We start from the raw sequence: 26679 nt of genomic DNA on the forward strand, positions 1-26679 counted from the left end.
TTTTTATGTGTCTCGAGTGACATAATATTTTTTTTATTCCTGTTTTCATAAAGATTTATTTCCCAATTTCCCCACGATTTCTTGACAAAATTGGAAACAGAATGATTATAGATTACTATAAATAAAGGGTAACAAATAATTATGAAAGCTTTTGTGTGATATTATAAATGATGAAAATAAAGGAAAAACATTTAAAAATTGATTGGAGATAAAATTGGGAACACTAATTAGGGGTAGTTAAGAATAGGCAGTAAAGTGCATTTTGAAACAAAATGCAATAGACTCACAACATTTTAAATATATTTCCTTTAAATAAATCCGTTACTGGTATCAAAAACCGAAAAAGTTGTTTCCCCAATTATCCCATAAACTCTGACATAAACGAAATTGCAACGATGTTATTGGGAATATTCTTGAAACTGGCAACTATTCTTGTTATCAAGGATATTCTGGTAACTGGTCACTATTCTTATTATTGGGAATATTCTTAAAACTGGCAACTATTCTTGTTATTGGAGATATTTTGTAACTAGTAACTATTCTTGTTATTGGAGATATTTTGTAACTGGTAACTATTCGTGTTACTGAAAATACTCTTGTAACTAGCAACTATTCTTGTTATTGGGAATATTCTTGAAACTGGCAACTATTCTTGTTATTGTGAAAAATTCTTGTAATGATTTTTGAAAAATAAAGACATTGCTAAGGAGTTCTGTAGAGCATGATAATACATTACAAGAATGATACATTAAAAAATATGGACTTTTTCTACCTATTATACTATTATTTTAAATTGAAAAAACAATGACTACATTTACGAAATTCTTTCACCATCTTCCATTTGATTTACTAAAAATTAATAGCTATTTACTGTATACTGTAACTATTTATATTAAAATTGTAATTTTTAAAACAATCCAGAATTTTATTTGTAATTGTTATCAATTGGTTTGTTAACAATAATCCATCATTATTTATTTACTATTATTATTTATCAATAAAAATGAAATCTAAAATTTAAAAAAATCTTTACTGCCATTTTTTTTTTGTTCAAATTTTCATACTTTACTCATTTTTAAAGCTAATTTATTTAATTTGAACTCTTGAATAAATCAAATATTGTATTTTGATTTCTGAACTTGATTAGTCAAGATATAATGTATTTAATCATGAACAAAAATATAAAAACAAATGTCAGATTCAGATCTGATACTTCCAAATGTTTCATACTTAAGAAAAACAGCTAATATTTCAATAAATCCTTTATTTTCATTAGTCTATATTTACAAGAATCTTTCATTGACAAAGTCATATTCATAACAGAGTATTTAAATATATATTGTACACAGCGTTTCCATTCTTCTTGCACATTTATACTTACAGTAATAAACCTGTATAAAACAAATATGACTTTATTTATTTAAGCTTAAGAATTTCCTCTTTTCTTCTAGGGAAATATTTAGGCTATGTTATTCTGGTTTGTTAGATGTACGCATAGTTTTAAAAAGGGCTAAAACGTCTCTAATAAATAATCCATTCTCTTAAGTACGAAAAAAAAGTAAAAAAGTAAAAAAAGACATAAAAACATTAAGTATTGGCCACTAAGTACACTTAAATAAATAAGTAAAAACAATGAAAATGTAAAAAAAAATCGTTATTAAATAAAACTGTAATGATTTTTTCATTTTCTTATTTCTTTAAAAATAAGTTTACAAAAAAGTTGTAGTAAAATGCTTTTAAAATGATAAATCAAATAAAAAATTAAGTAGAAAAGTAGATAAAAGATAGTATCGGAATGATTAAAAATGATTTTTAATTTTGTAACAAAATATTACTTAAACAAAATCGGATTTGTTATAAATAAGCTACCTCAATTTCTTAAGTATCCAGTACAAACAAAAGAAAAACACAATAGAAACTGATAGATACAAACAAACGTTAAAGACACCAATCAGAAAAATGGAATGTTAAGTATCATCTGCCTTAAAAAAAAAAAAAAAAAAAAAACGTGCGCAAACAATGACACACAAATTCAAGCTGATAATTCCCATTAAAAATGAGCGTGATAAAATTCTCTTTCTTATGCATATAAAAACTACTTCGGTTTTCATAAAATGGATATAACAAATCCTCTCTTATTCTCCATATTAGTGAGCAGTGTTGATAAAGCATTCGTGATTTGGGGTTAGTTGGCTTCAAACTATGCTGAACTCACGTTTAAGAGGTATAAGTTTCTCTGTTGTAGACATCTCAAAAGTTTCAATTCAGTGTCCAAATATTTATATTGAACTATTGACACATCTACATGTTTTGACTAAGAGCTTATTGTGATGAATCAAGGTTGTTGAGCATGGCGCCGTACGTCTTTGGAATCAAAGTCTATTCACAAGCTACGGCACATTTTGAACACAAATGCCAGTGTTCAGTAAGTTCCTTGTTCAGATCACAGTATCGACTTTTAGGCCCTCAATTTGGATCAAGTCTTGACAAAGTTCATTAGCACTTGTGAACCATAATTGTTTAGAGTTCAATATCTGGATCGTTGTTTCCAGATCCAGACTCGTTACAATTCAGTTACAGGATTATTATTTCGTCGAGAAGACCAGCTGGTAAATCGTGATGCACCGGAGAAACCAGAAGCTCTGCAAGAAAAAAATAAAATATTTAAAATAAAATATTTAAAATATTAAAAAAGATTTAAATAAATCGTGAAATAATTTTATACACTACTTATTTAGTTTTGTTTTTAAAATGTCTTCGCACGTTATTTACAGAAGTTGCGATATTTCCAATAGTATTTCGGCAAATTATGCGAGAATGCATATATATTACGGAAAAGATTGTTTTTCATACTTGTTTATTTACATTTTAGTACGAAAAGTCAATAAATGTGATGCCATCAACCAGATCAAACAACATCTAAATTATAGATATATGACTTCAGCTATTCAGATTATACAATTTAGTAAGTAGGCAATGACTTTATTGCATGCTCTGAATAAATGGTCAAAAAAATCATACGATAATCCACCGAGAAAAAATCGAATTATAATGCAGTTAGGAAATCAAATGACCACATAATTTTTATTATATTAATATAAAATATAATTAATAATATTTTATTATATCAATGTAAAATAAAATAATACACATTTAAAGCAAAGGCATAAAAATCTTCAAAATTTCTTCTGCCATTATTTTATTTTATTTTTATTCTAAATATTTAAATAATTGTTTGGTCAAAATTCTTTTTTTTATCGAATGCTCAGTTTTCAAATGATCTGAACTGAAAACTCAAATTAAGCATCGCAAATGTAATTTTTTTTATTTCGCATTAATAAATTATATTATAAGAATTGAGATAATTCGAACGAAAATAAAGTTTCCATTTTAGAACAAAGAATTTTACAATAAAAGAATTTTTATATATATATTTTAAACTTTGTAATATTCTCCTGTCTTCTGAAACAATTTAAATTTATTTTTTGTAAAGAAGATCTGTAGATAATGTTTTTTATTTCAATTTTAAATGTCACAGAAGGCTGACATTTTCAGTTAAACGCATCGGACATTCAAGTTATGTTGTTAGCTAATGAGATAAAAGTTCACAGAAAGCTTTCCTAAAGATCTTCAGTTTGAAACTGTATTGATTTATTGTCCTGATGTTTTCGCAACAATCTGTTGTTACATCAGAATTGATGGCCTCTAATTAGATGTCATTCTAACCTTTCGGTTACTGTCTAGAAACATGTCAGCAACTTCATTCTTTTTCACCATTTCAATTAAATAGCAGGTTTTTTTTTCGCAAGACAACTACAGAACGAATGGATTAAGATGGTAGTTTTAACTTCAAAAATTAAATGACTAAATCATCAAAATTAGCACTAAATCGACAGAAATTGACCATACTAATCTGTACTTTCTGTACTTTGTACTTTTGATCTGTACTTTCATAGGCTTTTAAATGCGATAACTCAAAAACACAATGATTGAAATATATAAAATTTGATTTCAGTTCTATTTCTAATTTTGGTTATCAGTTTCATCCAGTTGCTAAAAATGCATTTAAAATACAAATTCGCTTTTCGGGTACCTTTTACTAAATGCCAGGGATTTATCGCCAAAAGAATCGCCAAGTATCACGTGATAGATTCAATAAAAATGCTGAATCACGCCAAAGACCAATATTTTGTAATTAATATTCGCCATTATCGTGCAAGGCATTCGCTCCTTTATCAAAGGTCCAAAACTTAATGGGAGGAGAAGAAACTTTATTAGGGATTATGAGAAAAAAAATGTGAAAGATCACTCCTGCTGATTCCAATTAAGCCTTCTATTCGATTCTGGAAAGGTGAATTCTATGGAAATTAAATAAATTGTTCCATTGGAAACTTATTTATCAAGGAAAAATTAATAAATATTACGGAACAGGATTTATAACTGAAAATCATAAAGTATAAGCGAAATAAATATGGCATTGTAATTAACAAGGCAAAACTATTTGGTGTTAATGGTGCAGCTATCTATTAACGGTGCTGGGTTAGTAAAATCTGAAACAAAAAAAAAATGTCAGACCACTACCTACATGGAGTCCGCTCCGTCCCTCATATCATACCACTGACTGTCGTTTTTATTGTACTTTTCGAATTTTGGACTGGCATTGGAAGGGTTGAGAGACGAGGCGCCATCTGGAGGAACCTGCTGTCGTGATCTTCGATTATTCCTTTTCATAGACTGATTGTCGCCAAGACTGTCGTTATAGTCAGGTCTGAAAGGGAAAAACAATTGATTTTAATCAAATTCTCTAACAATTAATTAAATGCAAAAAGCTATTGATCATGGAATTTTGCAGATACTAGCACAACATATTGTCCGATATTTCCACGATCGTAAAAAATATCATGAAGATAGAATTCCCCCATCTCAAATTCCCATCTAAAACTTTTTTTGCCAACTAGAAAAATTGAAAATTTTAAAAAACATTATTTAACTTTCTATACCCTCTCGCTGTTTCGCGTTCATTCTCATTTTCTTTTCTGTGTTTCCTCGGGCGATATGTTACGTCATCTGACCGCGGTTCAAAATTACGAGGTCCGTCCCAAAATAGCCCTAGTTTTGCTTTACAACGGGACGTTAATATAACTAAACCAAACTAAAATCGGGCGATATGTTTCGATTCTGCCCATTATTAATCCGACAGGGGAACTGAGTACATGGTGGACATTTGCGGCAAGTTGTAAGCGATCAGTTGTGCAAGTTTTTGTAACGATCAGTTTCCAAATGTGACAAACTTGTTTATCATTTTTCTAATAACAGTAAAAGCGCAAACTTCATACCTCAAAAGCGATAAATTGCCAATTTTCTGCCCGTGCATTTTGTGTCTTCAAAAACCCCAAATCAAAACAACATCATGTTCTCACATGATAATAAAGCATTAGAAGCTAAAAAATCAGACTGCTAAAACAGTTGATTAACAAGGAAAATAAATATCACTGCCGTACAAATTACAGAATTTATAGAAATTATTAAACTATTTTAAAGGAGAAATATACTTAAAGCATTTTAAAAAGGTGCATAGATAAATCTCGAGTCTATATAAAACAACATTTGTCAATAAACTTCGAATCAGTTATTACAGTTTCATGTGGTAACAGCTTAAGTTATATTCCATAAGCGAATTCAGATGAAACGTGTTTTCAGTCAAAGATGAACATTATTATTTACTTTCTTTGGCAAATTTGGGGAAAAAATTCCAAGAGGCTTTCTTCTCAAAATCAAAGAAATATAAGAAACTTACACAGAAAGATCTCCATTGGCATAAGCTGCTTTTATGTTGTCCACTGTGCCGTTCGGCGTGCTGCGGCTGCCATATGGATTTCCGATGCTTTTTCCCATCAGAGGATTTTTGATGTTGTAAAGCCTCTGTTGTTCCCATGAAGTGTGCCTTCGTCGGACTTTCCTATAAAAAATTAGCCACATAAAGAATTAATATCTTTTATTCAATTAAATTGAATTAATCAATATGCCAATTTTGGTAAAAATGTAAACATTTATTCTTGTATAAATTATAAGCTATGACATTTCTTATTATGCTATGATAAATTTTTTATTACATCTATAATTTTCCTGTATTCACTTAATGCTGTTAGATTTTAATCCTGCGGATTTAATTTAATCCTTTAAAATGTTATTAATCCTTTAAAATGTTACAACTTTTTGGGTTGCATCGAAAAATGTCTTAGCATGAAACTGTTTCTACCATATTTGCACAAATATCATGAATGGAAACTAATTTTTTTTAAAACTGAAATTAATAATTCTACTACAATCACGGGACTCAAAGTAATCAAAAGAATATTTGAATAGATATGATAAAATTTTCTAAAATTACTACCTTTTTTATGACAAAAAAAAGAAGTAACAAGCAAGTAAATGCCGAAGAAATGTAGCAGGGAAGTGAATTTCAAGTAACAAAAATGATTTAATTATTCAAAATTTGCAACTCTAAAAGATAATTTAATACATTCGCAATATGATAAATAAAAAAAATTTCTTTTAATTTGCAACTTGCCAAACAAAATACCGTTATCAAACTTTAACTATCAATGCAGTACTTTAAAAATTATGATACAGATTTATTTTTACGATACCCACTATAAACATCAAAAAAAAAAAATGTAAACTGTCGCCAACAATCTTTGCGAAATATCTTACATGCAATGGAATTCGGCTTAATCTGGAAATCGTAAAATATAGTACATTCATTAATTTAATGGTTTTGGTTTAATCTGAAAATTTCCAAGTAAATCAAGAAATGCAATCAGCAAATTCTTGACATCTTATGTGTAATGGATATTTGCAATCTAGGCTTAAACTAAAAACAGTCAAATCCCTTATCACAGGAATCTTGGCGTAATCTGAAAATCGCCAAGTAAAAACAGGGACCGTAAAAATTAACAAGTGCCAAAATTACTGCTTGTCATATAGCAATAATGATTTACAAATAATCCGATTGATTTAAAATATTTCTGGTATTTTAATGAGAGCACAAAAGAGACAACGCTTTAGAAAATGTTACATAAATTATACAGTTAAACATTTTTATAACAGCTTGTACTTAATAAGCATTGTCTATAGTACCTTTATTACTGTTAGAAATATCTCAAAGTCCACCAAAAATGATTTACTCATATTGTAAAAAGAGTTTAAAAAACTGTTTATTTTTTAAATATTCTGTATGATAGATACTTTAGCATTAATAAAATTTACGTCTTGATTGTTTAACAATAAATCAGAGTGATTTAATTGGGAAAAAATAATCTTTTGGCCGAAATAAATGAAAGTAATTTAGATTATTAATCTTTATATACAACAGGAAAAAGCCTAAAAAATAATTAACTACCGAAACAAAATACTGTAATCTACTTGAGTGTGTCTCAAGGTCTTCAAAAATTAATTTTCTAACAAGGATAATTCCCTCATTTAGAGACAGTAATTAAATTTCCTTAAATAGATAAGAATTTAACGCGTACTTTCTAGTCTCTAAGGATTTCTTTTTTACTAACATGTGCAAATTACATAATCTGTTTAAACAGCTAAATATTCTATTTAATCTAGAACAATAAGAAAGGAAAGTGGCCTTTTCACTAACCATCTTTCACAAAATTGTTTTTTAAGCAAATGAGGCGAAATTTCTTTGAAAATATTATGCGGGTGCAAATATAGATAATTTTACTTCTCTGTTTGTGAATATTTAAAAATATATTACTACATAGATGCTGTTTGAATAAATTATTTTCCTCAGAAAACGGTTCGAATGTGAATCAATTTAAATTTGTTGAATAGAAACTATAAAACAGTGAAATATATCATTTTCTATTCGGTATATTAAAAAATAATTAAATATTCCTTCAAAGTGTCATTTATGCACAAAAATTTTGTGCATAAATGACACTTTGAAGTTTATATGACACTTTGACAGTTTATAAATGACACTTTGACAGTTTATATAAATCTAAGAGTTTATATAAACTCTTAGATTTATATAAACAAAATCTTTACAAGATCGAATCCGTTAATATTCACATTTTATTCCCTTATTACAAAATTGTAATAAAATGGCGAGTTCAATTAAAAACAATTTAGTATTATTATATCACGTAGAATAGTTATGTACTTCGAGTTGTTTGGCAGAACATTAAAAAAAATTTAAATCAACTATTAAATATAATTCTGTATAAAATATTATGTGCAAGTTATTGAAGGGGTAATAAACAACAATTTTAAATGTAATCGTAATTAAAATTTTCTTTCAAAAGACAGAGCATTAAAAAATATTACAATTACACTTATTTATTATGCTATATGGAATAAATATAATAATATATAATACATTTTACTATAATACTATTATAATGACATTATAATAGTATTTATAATGTCATTTTGTAGTTACAGTATTTAAGAAAAAATATCAATCTAGCAATAAACTCTTAGATTTATATATTTTTCTTACCTTTGATCAGAGTTATTTGACTTTATTTTACACCAAAAGAATTTCTACATAAAGCATTTATATTGATTCGGATTTTTATAATATTTCCATTTCTCAATAACAAGCTATTTCTGTTTTTATTTTTTCATCCAAATAATCGCTTTAATTTTTATCATCTACGTCTTATAACTTTAAGAATAAATACAAATTCTTTAATCAAAACTTATTTTAATGTTTTTGGGTAAAAGATAATTAAAAAATGGAAATAATTTTAACTAAGCCGAACAATATGAAACAGTTATTTTCAACATTTCATTACATTATCAAAAAAAATATTCCAATAAACATCGCTTGCATCTATATTATTTCTCAAAGAATAAGTCTTTAATTAAAGAAAAAAATTGGAGTTTATTTCATCTGGTCTTTCTGATTATGAAAATCATCATGAAAAAATTCCAGAAAGAGTATCACGGTAAACTAGCTATAAAAAATGATTAATAATATCTCGCTAATTTATGAAAGAAAAAGCCATGAACTTCAACATAAGAAAACAATAAAATAAATTAATTATTTTCTTCAATATTACGAATCAGGAAAGCTCTAATTAAGAAAGGGAATTCATCTTGGAAGAATAAATCTTCTAATATCTAAAACTCTATTTTTTTTTCTATAAAAAAAAATCTATCCTCTGATTTTTTCCATCTGAAATTGATTTTTTTCCATACATCAAATACTTTTTATAAAAAAAAACAGATTACTATATCAAGCATTATAATGTATAAAGTTTAATTTGATTTATATACCATATAAACTTTAGATGATTCCATTATTCTTGATTGTGTCTATTCTTGACAGCATTGATTTTTTTCATAAAATTTCATTGTGAATAGTTCATCTTCTTAAATAATGTAATTAATTTTATGTAAACGAACGATTTTATTAACTCTATTAAGATTGAAAACCCTCAATCGTTTATTGAACGAAAGTACCAGAATATCACTGCGAAATTTTCTCCCGATTTTATTAATCGTGATCGATTGAAGACTAGTGGTGCATGCTTTGTTCGTTAAAGACTCACGCCCAAATAAGTTTGGGGGAATGGGAGATTTCCCAAAGGACCTCCGAGCATACATTTGCTTAGTAGTCATCAACTGAGCAATCAAGATATCATCCTCTCAAAACCGCGAACAGTCATTGCGGTTTTTGTAGAAGGGATGCAATTTTTCTTATCTTTAAAAGAGAAACTCGGTCAATCGAGTGTTCTCTGATACTTGAACTCAAATGATCCATTAGAAATGAAAGTTTTAAAAACTCATAATATTCTGATGAATCATATATGTAATATCAAGTAGTATCCACTTCTATTTTTAAATCAATAGAGGATAAAATCAGTTATCCTTTCCCACAAGCTAACTATCATTCTAAGTAGTAATTAAAAAAAATATTTAAAAAATCTAATTATCATTCGACAATCATTCGGAATTTTTCAGGAACTCAGGGGAATGTAACTTTCTAAAGGGCGATCAAAGAACAGACAGATGGTTTCAGAGAGGATAATGAAATACTAAGAATATGGTGGTACAGAATCATTAACACTTTTAAAATAAATTAAAATAAATAAAGAATAAGACATCAAATGAGAAGAATAATGCGACGTTAACGTTTCCTACCCGAGACCTTTACTTCAAGCAAAATTGTGTAACCGAAATTTTCTATTAATACTGTTATGATGTTACACTGCGAGTAAAGTTTCGAACTCATTATTCCTGTAATAAATTCCTTTGTAATTAATTATTTGGTACTCGAACATTGTTTGCAAATCGGGTCATTTCGTTAACGATCAAAATGTGAATTATCGATAAGACTATAGTAAAATTGCTGCTCAATCAAAAAAATCAAAATGTATGTCAATTATTTTGGTGAATTTCAGCTAAAGCTTTAATGCCCAAAGTCATTAAAAATTAACCTAATCGAGAAATATAAATATGCTGAAGCTATAAATCAGTGATCTAATGTTAATACTTTTTTATCAGATCTCAAAGGCAATTTAATCAAATTAATTTATTTAATACAACTATTTAATCATTTGGGACAGCATAAAAGTAAATTAATTTTCTCGAAATGTGAGATTCCATATTATTTAATGAAAACTCCAGATATTATTTGAGCTCTTGGGATTTTGACAAGAAAGTTAATTAAGTCAGAAAGAAAGATTCTGCTTGATGAAATTAAAGCTCGATGGACTCTGAAAATAATATTGAAAAGCAAAGAAAAATATTTCTATCGTGCATGAAAAAATATTTGAAAGGAATGAAAAATTAAATTTGTCTTGACGAAAAGCATTTTACTAGAAGAAAGAATTAAAAGATTATTGTTTTGCTTCGATGGAATTTTATAATAAATTATACTGCATTTATTAAAATGTCGATTTTTTTTTTGTAAAACTAAGAATTTTTTTATTTGATATTCTTAATGTTTGAATAGGTTTCTTTATAAAACCATTATAATTTTGTTTTTTCGGGAAGTTACACTGATTTTTTTACACTGATTTTCATTTACGTACATTTTAATGCTGTTTTACATTTTCAAATACTATTTTCTCAAATATAGAATATAATAGAATTTTCTTCAGAAAAAATTTCATAAATTAAAATGCAATGCGTATTATTTTTTTTTTTTTGTTCACATTTGGAGCACTAATTTCTCAATACATTCTGCAGTCCTGAACTAGAGAATAAGTAATCTATTATTTAGGAATATTCTCTAGAATTTCACTATAAATTATTTATCAATCGAATGCCAATATTTAAATAATGGATAGAAACACAGCTTATTTTTTAGTTCAGAAACTAGATAATATATTCCTTATCTTTAAAGTTTTAAGAAAATCATTTAATAAACCTCTAAACAAGTAAATTTTTGCTTTATACCTTTTCTTAGCTTAAAAAAATTTCCTTCTTCTAATTTTTAAAAATTTGGCACTTAACTGATATATTTTGGTTTCATAGATATTTTTTCAATCTTTTTTAAGCAAATATTCAAAAACATAACAGTTTTCGAGTGTTTTTTTCAAAACAATTCATCCCTAACGTAGTACCTTATAAGATCCCTATATATCTTATAACAGTTTTGCAATTCCAAAGTCAGTAATGTTACAAATGGCATTTAAATAATGCCTTTTAATTTTTTTAAAAAACAAAATACGACAATAAATGTTGAATTTTACGTATTTCAGCAATATTACAAAGCAATTTTGAATACAATATCTAGACTAGGATCAAACACATGATGACATAGGATAAAATTTCTCGATAGTCTCGGGCAGCAAATTCCATGACTCTCACACTTTTATTAACCACTTACATCTCTTTAAATGCTGTTCACACCAAACATTGATTAATTTCTTTTGAAGTTTTCAGAATCGAATTCCATGCTTGGTAATTCCATAAAGCCCTCTATATCATTAAGTAATGAATTGAACAAAATACATAAAACATGATAGAATTATTAATCCTCTGCCAGCAATTACATGACATCAAATGAATGCCTGACATCAAATCGATCCACATTAAAGTGAAAATCAACTGAGGACTCCGGAATGCTAGATTCATCACGATAGAATTACCTGAAAAATCACTCCTAACAATGTGTAACAATGTGATTGATAACCCATCGTAATAATAGGATTGAGCATTCTGTGCTAATAGAGACATTGCCTTCGAAATTTAAAAAAATAATAATAAATTAATGCTCTGAAAATATAACTAAAATATTTGGCTAAATGATAATAGATATTCAAATCGCAAATACCTTTTCTTGCAGGATGAGCACAGTAAAGCGATTCCTAAAACTGCTCCTAAAAATATGACACTGCTCAGAGCTATGATGGCGATTTCTGTCGTTCCCATCTGGCTGATCTTTTCCTGCACGGATACGCCTTGGATTCTTTGAATGTTGAAACTGTCCAGATTGGAAACGATCAATTCTGATCTCTGTTCCAAAGCACTGCAAGAAACAAATAATAATGATTTTATTTTCTTCTCATTTGGCGCAAAACATATGCATGAAATATCAAAAATAGATTTTTCTGAAATGCTGTAATAAGTCTTTAGATAAACACCATTAATAAAAAATATAAATACGTTTTTCAAAATGACTGAAATGGACTTTTTGTACATCGTATTTTTATGTAACTGTGTACACTGTATTTTTATAATTTGCAACTAAGCGATTTTTTAGAAAATATTTGGAAAACTCAACATGGCAACTCTCACTAAAATAGCTCAACTTTTGGCGATCTTTCTTTAGTTAGGTAAAAGGAGAATTAAACATGTTCTAATTTCACAATTTACAGAGTTTAAAGCCTGAAAGATTCCCGTGAACTTCATAATGATACAATAACTAAAAAAATATTGTTTAGAATGCATCCTAATAAACTGCGTATTTTCTGCATTGGCGCACAAATATAAACATTTATAAAATTATTTTATTTGCAATATAAAAAATTTATTATTTTATTAAAAATCAGATAAAGCTGGAAATAATAAAAAGGAAAAAAAAAAGATAGAAAAATTACTGAAATATTAATTCCTTCACTTTAAGAAATACCTTCTAAAATAGGTAATATAGAAAATATATATATACAGTGACTCAAAAAATTGAGAGTACACCTTACGTTTACTTGATAAATGCGACTTTCAATATAAATAACACATTACCGGGAAGTGCAATTTTTTTTTTATTTTTATACATAACAAATGGTTTAATTTAGAGTAAGAATAAAGAAAAACCAAGGAAAAACTTCTAAATTGAAAATTTTCAGAAGCATTTTAAATAAACATACGCAGAATTTTGCCTCAAAAAATTGAGAATACACCAATAAAATTTTTGCAATATCACGCATAGAAACAAAGTGTCAGTATTAAATGGCATGTCTTTTGGCTCTTATAATGGTCTCTGAATGTCATGGTACCAATTCGACCCATTTTTGGTGGTGTCTGAAGATATTTTACCCCATTCTTCTTGCACCACTTGTTTTAAATGGGTTTTGTTTCTAATTTTATGTTTTTGAATCACTTTTTCGAGTATGGCCTACGAATATTCTATGGCATTGATGTCAGGGTACTGTGGTGGTGTGTGTAACTGTTGTTTACAATGAAAAAGACATCATATTTTGACGTTACGTGCATTCTGTTTGGGGTCGTTGTCTTACTGGAAAATGGAATTTCCATCTAAACCCAAGTTTTTAACACTTTCCTTTAGATTGCTGCTACCATATGGTTCATCCAACTTGTTGCAGAAACTTTTCAAATCATAGTCAGAAGTGTAAGTGCTGAAACTGTGCTAAATGCCATTAAACAAGCTGGATATAAAAGTAGCATTGTTAGAGAGAAACCGTTCATCAACCTGCAAATTCAGAAAAAGCATTTGAAGTTTGCAAAAACTCATCAATTGAAGACCAATAACCTTTATAAGAAATCTATATTTAGTAATGAAAGAAACCTCTACATTTTTGCAGCGACAACCATCTTACTGTATGTAGAAAACCTAATACTGATTTTGATCCAAAAAATTTACGTCCTACAGTTAAACATGCTGGTGACTCCGTGATGATTTGAGGTTACATGGCTTCATCCGGGGTAGGAAATTTAATTTTTATAGATGGCATTATAAATGATACGGTTTACTTGGATATACTTCGCAGCAATCTAAAGGAAAGTGCTAAAAATTTGGGTTTAGATGGAAATTTCATTTTCCAGTAAGACAACGACCCCAAACAGAATACACGTAATTTCAAAATATGGTGTCTTTTTCATCGTAAATAGCAGTTACACACACCACCACAGTACCCCGACATCAATGCCATTGAATATTCGGGGGCCATATTCGAAAAAGTGGTTCAAAAACACAAAATTAGAAACAAAACCCATTTAAAACAAGTGGTACAAGAAGGATGGGGTAAAATATCATCAAATACCAACAAAAATTGGTCAAATCGGTACCATGACGTTTAGAGGCCATTATAAGAGCCAAAAGACATGCAATTTAATAGTGACACTTTATTTCTATGCTTGATATTGTAAAAATTTCATTGGTGTATTCTCAATTTTTTAAGGCAAAATTCTGCGTAGGTTTATTTAAAACGCTTCTGAAAATTTTCAATTTAGAAATTTTTTGTTGATTTTTTCTTTATTTTTACTCTAAATTAAACCATTTGTTATCTGTAAAAATAAAAACATGTTTGCACTTCCCGGTAATGTGTTATTTATATTGAAAGTCGGATTTATGAAGTAAAAGTAACCTGTACTCTCAATTTTTTGAGCCACTGTATATATTTGTAAAGAACATCAAATAAATACTCAAAGCATCGTGAGTAATTATTCGATGCAGTATTTCAGTAATAATTATGTCATGAGCAATGATGGCAAGTGCAATGATGATTGCAAATGTGTGATATGCCATCAGATACTTAATTATCTGCAGAATGCAGACTTTGACCGAAAATCAAGTCCACTTCTCAGCGTATCTAAACTATCATAAAAATTCATATATACTCGAGTTATATCCCGATAATATATAATAAGAATAAAAAATAACCGAAACATTCGATACAAAATGAAAATATCGTTCAAATCTGAATTAATAAAATATTTTAGAAAATTTTCCAGTCATTAATTATTATAATAATGAATGAAGACTTTTCTAAAATGAATGTTTATCACAAAAATAATTATTTCCGTATTAAATAATTATTAAAATAATTAGATTCATGAAATAATTATTAAATCATTAAAATAATTATTATCGTGATTATTTTAATTTTATTATTAGAATAAATATGAATTGGATAACTAAAATGATAAAATTAAAAATTAGCTTTTATTTAAAATATGTAATAAGTTTAATCATTAAATGAGAATATTCATTTCTAGAGAAAATTAATTATAAAAACAGTATACTAAAGTAAATGAATGCACTCTTACTTCAAAAGTGTTTCTGTATCCACAATATCATTGGTATCTCGGTGCACAGCGTACAAGAATAAGTCAGTACTGCAAAAATAAAATGTTTAATATAATAAAAACTTTAATAAAAATTAAAATTTTACTAAAGACTTAATCCAGAATTACTGTAGGAAGCAGCACTATTTGAATATTTTTTTTATTTTATTTTATTTTAAAGTATTAGCAAAATTTTCTTTCTTATACATTGATCACAGAAAAAAATTTCACTATAGTCATATTTATGAACTTAAATTTCCTTTGAAGAAAATTGCAAAAATGATAAAGTAGATTAAATCTGCATGGAACAACTATGTTATATAATGCTTCAAAAACGAAAAAAAAGCAGATAATTGTTTCACATCAGAGGAATTTAACAAGTGAATGGATTGTAATATGATAATTTCATGAAGTTTAACCATGAATCAAATGCTGCGTTTAAAGAAATTTTACAGATGCAAAATATAGAACTATGCAATTAAGCACAGCAAATTATAAGGAAAAAATGCGATATACTCCTTACCTTTCTCTGTCTTCATATTCGCCATCATGATGAGGTTCTAATTTAGCCATTTTCACATCATATCCAGTTAAGTTACTCAAGTAACTGAAAAAACAAACAAATATGCACCGATAAATACAAAAGAAAATACAAAATTTAATCCATTCATTTGAATTAAAGAAACCATTATAAGTCGTCCAAATTTTTTTTTAAATTTAATTTTTACTTTTGAAAAAATAATTAGTTTGATAGAAAATTAAATTTTTAATCACTTTATATAGATAAAGTTTTGCATAGATAATAAATTCTTTCGCGCAAAATATCGTAAATAGTCCCAACACTTTTAAAATTAAAAATCATACAGCAGCAATTCACATTTGTAAAAAAATTTATATATATATAAGATTGTTTTTAGCCATATATTAATATCTTAAATAAAATTCTTAAAATACTAGTATTGAAACAATTGTCAAGAAATTATTGCACTATTTCGTATCAAATATGATGATATTTTTATGATATATGATATTTTTAATTTTTCTAATGTGCTTTAAAATGGATGCATTTTTCTCCAGTTCTTTTTACAGTAAATTCTTCCTTCGTATTTACCTTAATATCTTGTCCACGTGCTGTTCAATGGCCAAGGGTGTTCGTCCAGCAACAAAAAGAACCAGTTTTGTTTCTGGTAAAACGTAGACCTGAAATGTATTTAAAATCAAGTATAAATGCATTAAAAATCATAAACTGTATTTAAAGTGAAAAAAAATTTCATTTATTATTAAAATGCATAATAATAGAAATGTTACCCAATAAGAACATATTACAACTTTGTACATATTTTTATTGTGTATAATAGAAAACAAATAATAGTTTTAAATTAAAGATACATAAAGATAAAAAAAACGAATAATTTGCACACTCACAATTAACTAATCATGTTAATTACAATTATTACAAATATTGCTGATATATTATATTAATTAATTATTTATTTTCGGTTTCATGTAAATTCTCATCTGAAATTCCGGTGCAATTTATAAATAAAGCTTATTGATATTTACATTAATTTTTAAATAATTAAAGAAAATTCAGGATTTTTCAAAAACCTTTACAGCTACTTATTTTAACTGCATATTGTTTTAAAAGCATTATCTTCAAATCAATTATGGTAAAAAAATTATCAAACAATATTTTAGTATGAAATTATAGATATTCTATTTGAAATTACAATTTTTATATAAAAAATTTTATTTGCATACAATTTATTCGCTTCGATAAGGCCCACGCAAAATTAAACATATTGAAATGAAGAGTACACTCTATGGAGTTTTATTAAGTTGAAAATATTCAAATCTTTTATCAATATTTTACAGAATTTTAAGATACAGAATATTAGATGAAACTTAATTTTATAATTAAAAAGTTTCATTTCAATAATAATAAAAAATAATAATTTTGTAATATCGAAGCATTTAAAATAGAAAAATTATGACTTTTAAAAGATTACAATTTATGAAACAATACATGAAACTTCGAGTCGTTTCATCCTTCGAATTTGCAGTTATGTAATAAATATATTTAAAAAACTAATTAAAATATATTTTAAAAATTAATTTATTAAAACTTAGTAATGCAGCTTTTTTTTTATTTATCAAGTATTAAGGAAAGAAACCATTAGAAATAAAAAAAAAGAAGATCGAGTTTGCAAAATGTCGTCAATATTTCCGATACATAAATAGGAAAAAATTCTCGCAATCACACTTACAAAAACATTCGCAACAGCCGAGTGTCCATTCTCACTGCCTTCCCTATCAGTAGCTTTAACATCAAAACCATATATTCGACCACCGTCCAAAGCAAATGTGACCATGGATCGGACCACGCCGGACACAGGATCGATGTGGAATTTGGTGGATGCATCTTCCGGTTTACGGATAATTTCATAGCGGATAGCACTGTTGTAGCCCATATCAGCATCTTTTGCCTGAAAAAAAAATTGACATATGAGATCCGGTTTCCAATTCATTTCGATATATTGAAATTACTGATATAAACCATTCTTTAAAAAGAAGTAGAAATAAATAAATCCAAAAAATTCTTTAAAACAGCGAGCATTGAATTATTGATTTTTAACTTGCTATTTCGATGTGCTTTCTTAAACTCGTATTAAGAAAAATATTCGTTTTATAAGATTATTAAGATTATCCGGCTTTTACAATTCATGCTTTTATCATCTTTCAAAAATTATCATGCTTTTAAAAGTAATTATTTACTTCTCTGAAAAAAAGAATCATAAATAACGGAAAACTTTTTTTTAAACCGTTCTCGGCCTTTCGCAAATAATTTTCCCTCCACTGAATAAAAATTGTAACTTAATGAACATTTTCGAAAAAAATATTATTCGTTTATGAAAATAGCTAATGAAAAAACACCTGAAAAATTAAAATATCAACAGGCGCACTATATATAAAAAAAAACTCTACAAAATCTAGTTGCAAACATCATTAAAATAACATTAACATGCCTTTGTTAGAAAATAACTCCTCTTTTAAATTGAAGAAAACTGTTATTTATTGCATTTAGGAGTAAAGCTACTGCTCACATAAAGAAAAATATAAATTTAAATTAAAAGTCTTTTTAAATTCAGGGTATTTATTAAGTAAATATATTCAACTTTATGTTTGTTTATTGATGGCTTTTTTACTAAAACATTCGTAGTTAAACAGTCAACCTGTAAATAAAGCTTACTTTTCACATTAAAAAAATTCAGATAATGAGGTGCATTAAATCCTCCGATTTAATGCACCTCAGGAAAAAATTATTTTTATAAAAACTAAATTCTATACAAAATAGATTTTACTAATATAACTTTTTCAAATTAATCATAAAATAAAGCATTATTTGAAACTGAAAATAAGCATATCCTATTTTTATAGGATTTCGGGACTTTTGATATGATTTTTCATATAAATTTACAAAAAGTACATTTTCTGCAAATATACATGAGAAAAGTATTTAAAAAATATTTTATGGGAAATAACTATTGAAAATATAAAATATTTATAAATATTTTTTTCATCAAATGAGAATAGGATTACAAAAATAGGTAACATTAAGCATTAAGCAGCCAATTATTATTTAAATATTATTTCAACCAAAACTATTTCCTATTCCTTTGCTTTATTTTTAGGATCAATTCCATAACTTAATAAAGAAAGAAAAGGAATTTATGCTCAGAAAAAACTGAACAAAAAAAAATTGCTATCTATAATCTTTCATGTTCAAAAATAAAATGGCAGTTACTAAAATAAAATCCTAAGTTAACCAAACAACAAAAATCAAACGTGAAAGAGAAAAAAAAAATATTTAATATTTTCAATTTTTAGTTTATAAATATTTAAGAAGTCTAACAATGTTTGAGAAAAATTAAAACCCCATTAATAGCAATTTTCCGGAAAATATGTAAATCTTTAAATGCCAAAATTTAAGTTTTTGTTGCATTTGCTACAAGTGAAAACGATTTGCATGATTTAAAAAAAAGAAAATATACTATCTTTCAAAATACATATTTCATATTTTGATGCACCAATTCTTATTAAATATTTTATTCACGTATGGGGAAAAAACAGCTTTCCTCATCTCTGTTTACATGCGATATTGGATAGAGTAAAATAAAAAAAGAAATATGCTGATATGCGGAAAGAAGTATGCAAACAGAGGAATGTATTTTATTTTAAATATTTTTTTTTATATTTTCAGGAAAAATTTTGCTTCGATGCTTTATTTAGCTTTTACAGAGGATATAAAAAAGCACAGAACACACGAACTATTTGAATTGCTTTATTTTTCCTTTTTATATCTCTTTTCAAGTTTATCCATGTAGAAAATATGCAAGCAGTTCCGAGCAGGGAGTTATACCAAGAAAAAGTAGAAAGCTACTAGTTTTAGTTTTCGAAAATCAAAATAATTTGTTTTTGCATTTCGGTACTTTCTGATAGGTAATGTAGTTAATCATTGCTTTATAAAATATGCATGTTTTCGATTTAGTTCAGTACGTTTAAGAAATATTTCAAACAGAAAATAAAATAATTTATCCAAGGAAAGACTTTCTTCAAATAAACTATTATGACGTTTATTTTGTTGGTATTTTATAGGATTTTAAGATAAAAAATTTGAAATCAGGAAATCTCATTTCTATGTCATATTTTTAAAAGTAGAACAGAACATTATATAAAGTTGTTTGTTAATTTCATCTTCATTTATATTAAATTTGTAAATATGTTGCTCATAGAAAATATTTAAAAAAATAAAATATTTACTTTTTTTATTATTCTCACTTCACTCATAATTACATATAGATTTAAAGCACTTTTGAAATTCACTAGCAGCAATTTAAACAAATACTTTAATACATTTATTTAAACATTTTGTATTGATCTAACTTCACCCGATAAGTGATAGACCTTTGATTATGCAAATTTTGATATTATTTATTTTCTTTTAATTTAAAAATATTATAATTATAAAATATTATATTATTTAAAAATATTATATGTATTGGTTATAAACTAAGAGAGGAATAAGATATATTTTGTTTAAAGTCAAATTATTTGCTATCGAGTAGATAATTCCCAAATTTAATATTTCACCAAGCCTCTTATTTTGAAATTTTTGTTTGAAGGTAATGCACAAAATTTCTTAAACAAACTCATAATTGTTAATATTATTGTCTAAATTTTTTAGATCTAATAGCATTAATTAATTCACCTCATTCTGAATATACATATTTTTTTATTCAGTAAAATACATTTTCTTTAACATTGTGAAAATTAAGTCGTTATTTCTGGTTTATGGTTTTGAGGGAGACTCAGATATTATTTTATACCCTAGTTATATCGATGATCGCTGGGTTTAATTGTTTTTTTTATCTAATATAATTGAAGTACGAGATAAATATAAAAATAAAATAGATATTACTGAGAATTATGAATATCTTTTCTTAAAACTCTTTACCTTACATGCATATAGACAAGCAATTTTTAAACTTTAGAGTATTGAAATAATTTGAAATTGTTTAAAAATCATCATAACTCCATTCATTGATAACTTGATTGATTTAGAGGAAATATGAATGCTAATTTTCCATATTATATCAGCAAGTTCGAGCCATGACCATCGGAGAGAAATGTGACGCAGCTTTGTTCCCGACTTTTAACAGTTAAAAAAGAAGTTTCCCGTTTTCCTGAGAGAAGTCGGAACCGAAACTAAAGAGCTGCTAGGGCAGCAGTTGAAGACGGATAAAATTGCCGTTATCGCATTACCATAGGCGTTGGAAAACTCGCGTAGTTGAGAAGCTAAAGTGTTTTTAAAGTTCATAGAAAATAATTTTATGAGCATGGTCACAATGAAATTATATGCATGTAAAGATATTTTAAAAATTTGATTTAAAACCTAATTAATTTCCTAATTTATCTTAATTTAGCCATATTAACTTCATTCTAAAATGTTCTCTTATTTCCTGATCCAATTTCCACTTTTTTATTTAATTAATTCTACACGTGCCCTATAAAACTGATGGTCACAGCATTTTCTCATCCTCCAAGTGATGGCATAAAAATCTCTAAAACCTATAAGATTCTTTTAAAGATACTTAAGTTTCCCTTTCCTAATACTACATATGTCAAAGAAATCCCTATCAAAATCTCATAGTAAGACCACTGAAGGGAAAAATTTCGGTCTCTTTTGCATTTGTATCGCGATGTAAATGAACGTCACTTTTATCAACGCTGCTAGTACATAAATATTTCCCGTAGTGAAATAAATCAAAGTTTTAAAATTTCAAAAGTTCCTTCTACTGGGCCACGCAACTGTTGAAACATGTTTACATGCATATAGTACAAAAAGCAGAGAATGAAAAGAATCTTATTATAACCACGACGAGAAAGATGGCATTAACAGAGCCCATTGGTAAAAGTTTACTTTCATTGCAAGTAAATAATCATATTTTAGACCAAAGAGAAATATTTCTAGAAATAAGTAAGAATTATATTTTCATATCATCACCCGTTTTAGCAAATCATTTCTCCGCCATTTTTTTATTTTACAAGGTCAATTCAATTCATCCAGGATTTCCAGAAAAAGTGGCCTAACAACAATGCCTTCAACCCAATCTTAATATCAAAAGGCAATCAAGTTCAAATTCCAAGTGAAACGATTATAAGATTTACATCGAAATCAACGATTTATCGGTAAATAAATAGATTGCCTAAAACTCTCCGGAATTTATTCCCCAAGCGGTACCATGGATAAATACCGGAAATTATTCTCTTCAAAAGGGATTAATTTGTTGAGAAATAATATCCACTTAAGCCATCTAATTAACTGTCAAGGTTCATGCAAGCGCCACTCTCTTGATTCAATTTGTCACCATTTGCGCCAGTTTATTCTATAATCAGCGACACTTTCCGAGATTTTCCTGGTCTTTTAAGAAAAGATATTAATATAACAGGTAGGCGAAATTTAATTAAGCTGCCGTTACGTCATCTATGATTTCAGATTAATCAAGAAATGTTGATTAAATCAAATTAGTAAAAGACGCAACAGAAGTGATTTTTGATTAAACGTGTTTTAAATGGTTGTATAGCTCAGGTTTGACCTAGTTTCTTCTATATGTTTATTTTGATATTACTTCAAAAGTTTATATTAAAAATTATAGTATTTTGAACAACAGTCATATCAACAAAAAATTATTTATTTTATGCATTCTCGATTTTAAAAAAATGTGAAAACAAAGTAATTTTACTAGAATATTACGCTTAAATTGTAAATAATTTCCCTTAAACATTTCCAACAGTTAATATTAATTAGATTAATGTTCCATTCCAAAAATACCTGAGAACTATTTCGGTTTGCACCTTAATATTTTCAATAATGATGTTTATAAAAATGATAAAAATAAATGCATAGAAAATGCTCAATATCAGGAGTTTTCATTTCAACATGTGTGAAAATTAATAATATAAAGTTCCAAAAGGGGGAGGCTAAGGTAATGGAGATTATCAATTCAATTGTTTAATAAATTGTAACAATTAATTATTCATTTATAACAACTGAATCAGAATAATCAGAAAATTAACATTCTAATGGATAAATGTGGAAAAATTACATTAAAAAATTGAAAAAAACACACACTTAATATAATTAAGCTTTTGGAATTCTTTATTATACATTAATTCATTCATTAATAGAGAAAATTGTCTTGATTAATTCATTTTAACTATTATGCATTATGAGACAGATGTTACATTATTTGTAACATCTGTGTTACAAAGACTTGCTTATAATACTCATGTAAAGCATTTAGTGCAATAGATATCCCATAAGAGGTAATGAAAACGCGTTGCATTTGAGCAACTGTGCCAAATAAGAGTTTAATTATGAATGCTACGATAACATAGAAGTACAACAGAAACTAACAGTTATCACGAATATGAAAAAAGTAAATATATTAAAATATGGATAATGATTTTAAAGTAAAAAAATTTTCATTTCAAAATTTTTTTTACTTCCTATTTTACTCTTCTGTCATTCATTTATCCATCTTGAGAATGCAAATTAACAAGATCTGGCCTTCTTACAACCACTTCTTTTTCTCTAAATTACTCCAAATAGCGTTTCTAATCAGCGTGTCCACATAATCATTACTATGAAGAAAGATTATAAACTTATAAAGTACTTACCGTTATTCTTAAAACTTGATATCCAAAGGAAGCTTCCAAGGGAACGGCCGCCACTATCGGTCGACCTTGTACCTCGAAGACAGGGGCATTATCGTTTTCATCTCCTACTTCAATCACGACAAGTGCTTCGTCAAAGGCCAGATGGTAACTGTCTGTAGATCGGATTGGACCTGAAAAATAGAAGTATGGACATTTAAATATCTTCATAATCCACAGTTTTAGGATAAAATTTGACCTCTGATTGACATTGAATGTATCGCCACAGCATACCTCTGCACTTGAAATTATTAAGATTTCACATCAGTGAACATGTGGATGTGTATGAGAATGTAATTCAACCATGTTATTGAAAACACCAATATTCAAATCATGGAAAAATAAAAAGAAATGACAATAAAAATTATTATGAATCAGACTTTGAGATCTCGCCAAGGGTCTTCTCCACGTGAGTTTTCAAAACGTACCTCAGTTTGATATAAAAAAAACAAAAGAAATACCCTTTGCCCTAAATAAAATCAGTTTATTTAAATAAACATCGCTATTAAAGTTAGCGCCCTCTAACTAAAACATCCTCATTGTGAAACTCTATTTGATATTCTCTCGCCATCTGTTAATTGATAGAGAAACAAGAGATGTATGTTAAAGGAGGTTTGAGAAAAAAAATGATTCTATAATAAAGATGAAATAATTAAATGTCAGCTTGACACTTTGAAAAAAAAATCAAGACAAGCATAAAGGAAATTTAGAAAAATGGCTCAACAACCAATATACTATATAATCCCATACAATGAGACTTTGAAAAAATATCGACAGAACCTGAAGGATTCAACCAGCAACTAAATTTTCTAATATAAGTGTCTCGGAGATAATGAAAAATTCTTACGTCTTTTACATTGCAGGCATCATAGGAAATTTGCATTAACTCCGTGATGATTCAATAACTTTAATATTAAAAATATAAGTTTTTTTTCTTCTCTTGAAGTATTTATTCCTTTCATGGAAGATTTTTTATAATAAATATCATAATCAATCAAAATTCTCTTACATTGCATTTAAATGTTTTCAGTTAAATCTAGAAAAAAGAGTCATAGAAAATTTTTATATTAGTAATATTGTACTGAATGAAAAAGTTATAAATGTGGAAAGATAAGCTTTTAAATAAATGAAATGAAATGAGTTTGAGGTTTTTTTCCCCTAAAATAATAAAATAGAATCTCAAATAAGCTCATAATAAGCCAAAGAGATATTAAAGTTAAAAAATATAGATAGATTTTCTTTGAATAAGCATAGATATTCATCACAGCATATTTGTTCATGATCACATGTTTTCCATTTGCTATTACAAATGAAAATACAAATAATTCTTTTATATAAATATTGAAAATCAGCAAAGAATATTTAAAAATAAGCATTCAGAAATGTGTTTTCTAATAGAATAAAATTTAGTTCTTTTTATGGTTCTCACTACTATTAAACTACAGCAAAGGTATTTCTGAACATTTTTCCATAACTTCAAAAGCCACCGATGCAGGAGAATAAGGTTTTGCGGAAAAGAAGGCATTCCGGTATTCCTTCATTTCGCAGGCCTTCCATGGCTCTATTGTTTGGAAAAGGGAATGCAAAGGTGAAATCGAATTCCATGAAACGCGCATCCCGTGAATGGAGAAAATAGAAAAATGATAAAGGCCAAGTGCAGAAGAGGATAGAGATCTCTATTACGAAGTACGTTGAGGGAAACAAAACGTGCTGCAAATGTTTCATTCCTTTGGCGATTCGAATTGAGATAAGATTAAGGTAGAAAAGAGGCATTTTGTGTCCGGAATATCGATCTTTTGTTGCAATTTTTAGACTTGGAATTGATACTATGTTCATGATATAAAGTTGCCTTTAGGAAAAAAGTAATATTAAAAGGAAAAGTTATAAAATATTCGAAAGTGTAAACTTAACTTTGGATTTGAAATTTGGTTTTGATTTGGTGACTGAATATATTATTTATAAAGTTAAGATATAAAAAGTAATGTAAAGTTACCTAGAATTTAAAATACTACATACCATTCAAAAAATATAACCCATGAAATAATAAATACCTAGTTATTTAAAACCAGTGAATCATAATAAATTCAAACGAATGGAAAATATATATTATTACCACTGTATATTCGAATATTTTGTGATTACCTAGTAGTTTTTTTTAAATATATATTTGGAAAGTAAATATATCGTTTATAAAGTTAGGACGTAAGAAGTAATATAAATCTACCCAGAATTTAAAATACCACATACCATTCTAAAAATATAACCCATAAAATTATATATACCTAGTTATTTAAAACCAGTCAATCATAATAAATTCAAACGAATGAATAATATAATTACTTCCACTGTATGTTTGTATATTTTGTGACTGCCTAGTAGTTTTTTAAACATATATTTGGAAAATAAATATATCGTTTATATAATTAAGATGTAAGAAATAATGTAAAGTTGCCCAGAATTTAAAATACTACATACCTTTCTAAAAATATAATCCATAAAATAATAAACACCCAATTATTTAAAATAATAATAATAAATTCAAATCACAGCAAATCAACAATCATAATGAAACATAATAAATTCAAACAAATCGAAAATATATATTATTTCAACTGTAAATTTGTATATTTTCCGACTGCCTAATAGTTTTTTTAAATATATATTTGAAGAGTAAATATATCGTTTATAAAGTTAAGATGTAAGATTTAATGTAAAGTTACCCAGAATTTAAAATACTACATACTATTCTAAAAATATAACCCATAAAATAATAAATGCTAATTATTTAAAATTAGTGAATCATAATAAACTCAAACAAATGGGAAATATAGATTATTTCCACTGTAAATTTATACATTTTTTCCCAGCTTAATAGTTTTTTAAAAGAATATATAATGCAATTAATGT

General features: G+C 27.0%; 1 protein-coding gene across 2 annotated transcripts in view; it reads right to left on the reverse strand.

The window, feature by feature from the left end:
- Nucleotides 1-1247: 1247 nt before the first annotated feature.
- Nucleotides 1248-26679, reverse strand: part of LOC129971459 (protocadherin Fat 4-like) — a 246097-nt gene continuing 220665 nt past the window's right edge. Inside the window, exons 58-66 of one of the 2 annotated variants that reach the window (XM_056085239.1) lie at nucleotides 23737-23906; nucleotides 17763-17981; nucleotides 16607-16695; nucleotides 16019-16102; nucleotides 15478-15546; nucleotides 12305-12499; nucleotides 5798-5959; nucleotides 4586-4768; nucleotides 1248-2642 (exon numbers count right to left, since the gene is read on the reverse strand). In XM_056085239.1, the coding sequence (XP_055941214.1) occupies nucleotides 2564-2642; nucleotides 4586-4768; nucleotides 5798-5959; nucleotides 12305-12499; nucleotides 15478-15546; nucleotides 16019-16102; nucleotides 16607-16695; nucleotides 17763-17981; nucleotides 23737-23906 (1250 nt within the window). In that variant the 3' untranslated portion in view covers nucleotides 1248-2563. Of the gene's footprint in view, nucleotides 2643-4581; nucleotides 4769-5797; nucleotides 5960-12304; nucleotides 12500-15477; nucleotides 15547-16018; nucleotides 16103-16606; nucleotides 16696-17762; nucleotides 17982-23736; nucleotides 23907-26679 lie in introns of both variants that reach the window. The other variant, XM_056085240.1, reaches the window with a different exon arrangement.

This window comes from Argiope bruennichi, chromosome 6, assembly GCF_947563725.1.
Source record: "Argiope bruennichi chromosome 6, qqArgBrue1.1, whole genome shotgun sequence".
In the NCBI taxonomy this organism is placed as follows: Eukaryota; Metazoa; Arthropoda; class Arachnida; order Araneae; family Araneidae; genus Argiope; species Argiope bruennichi.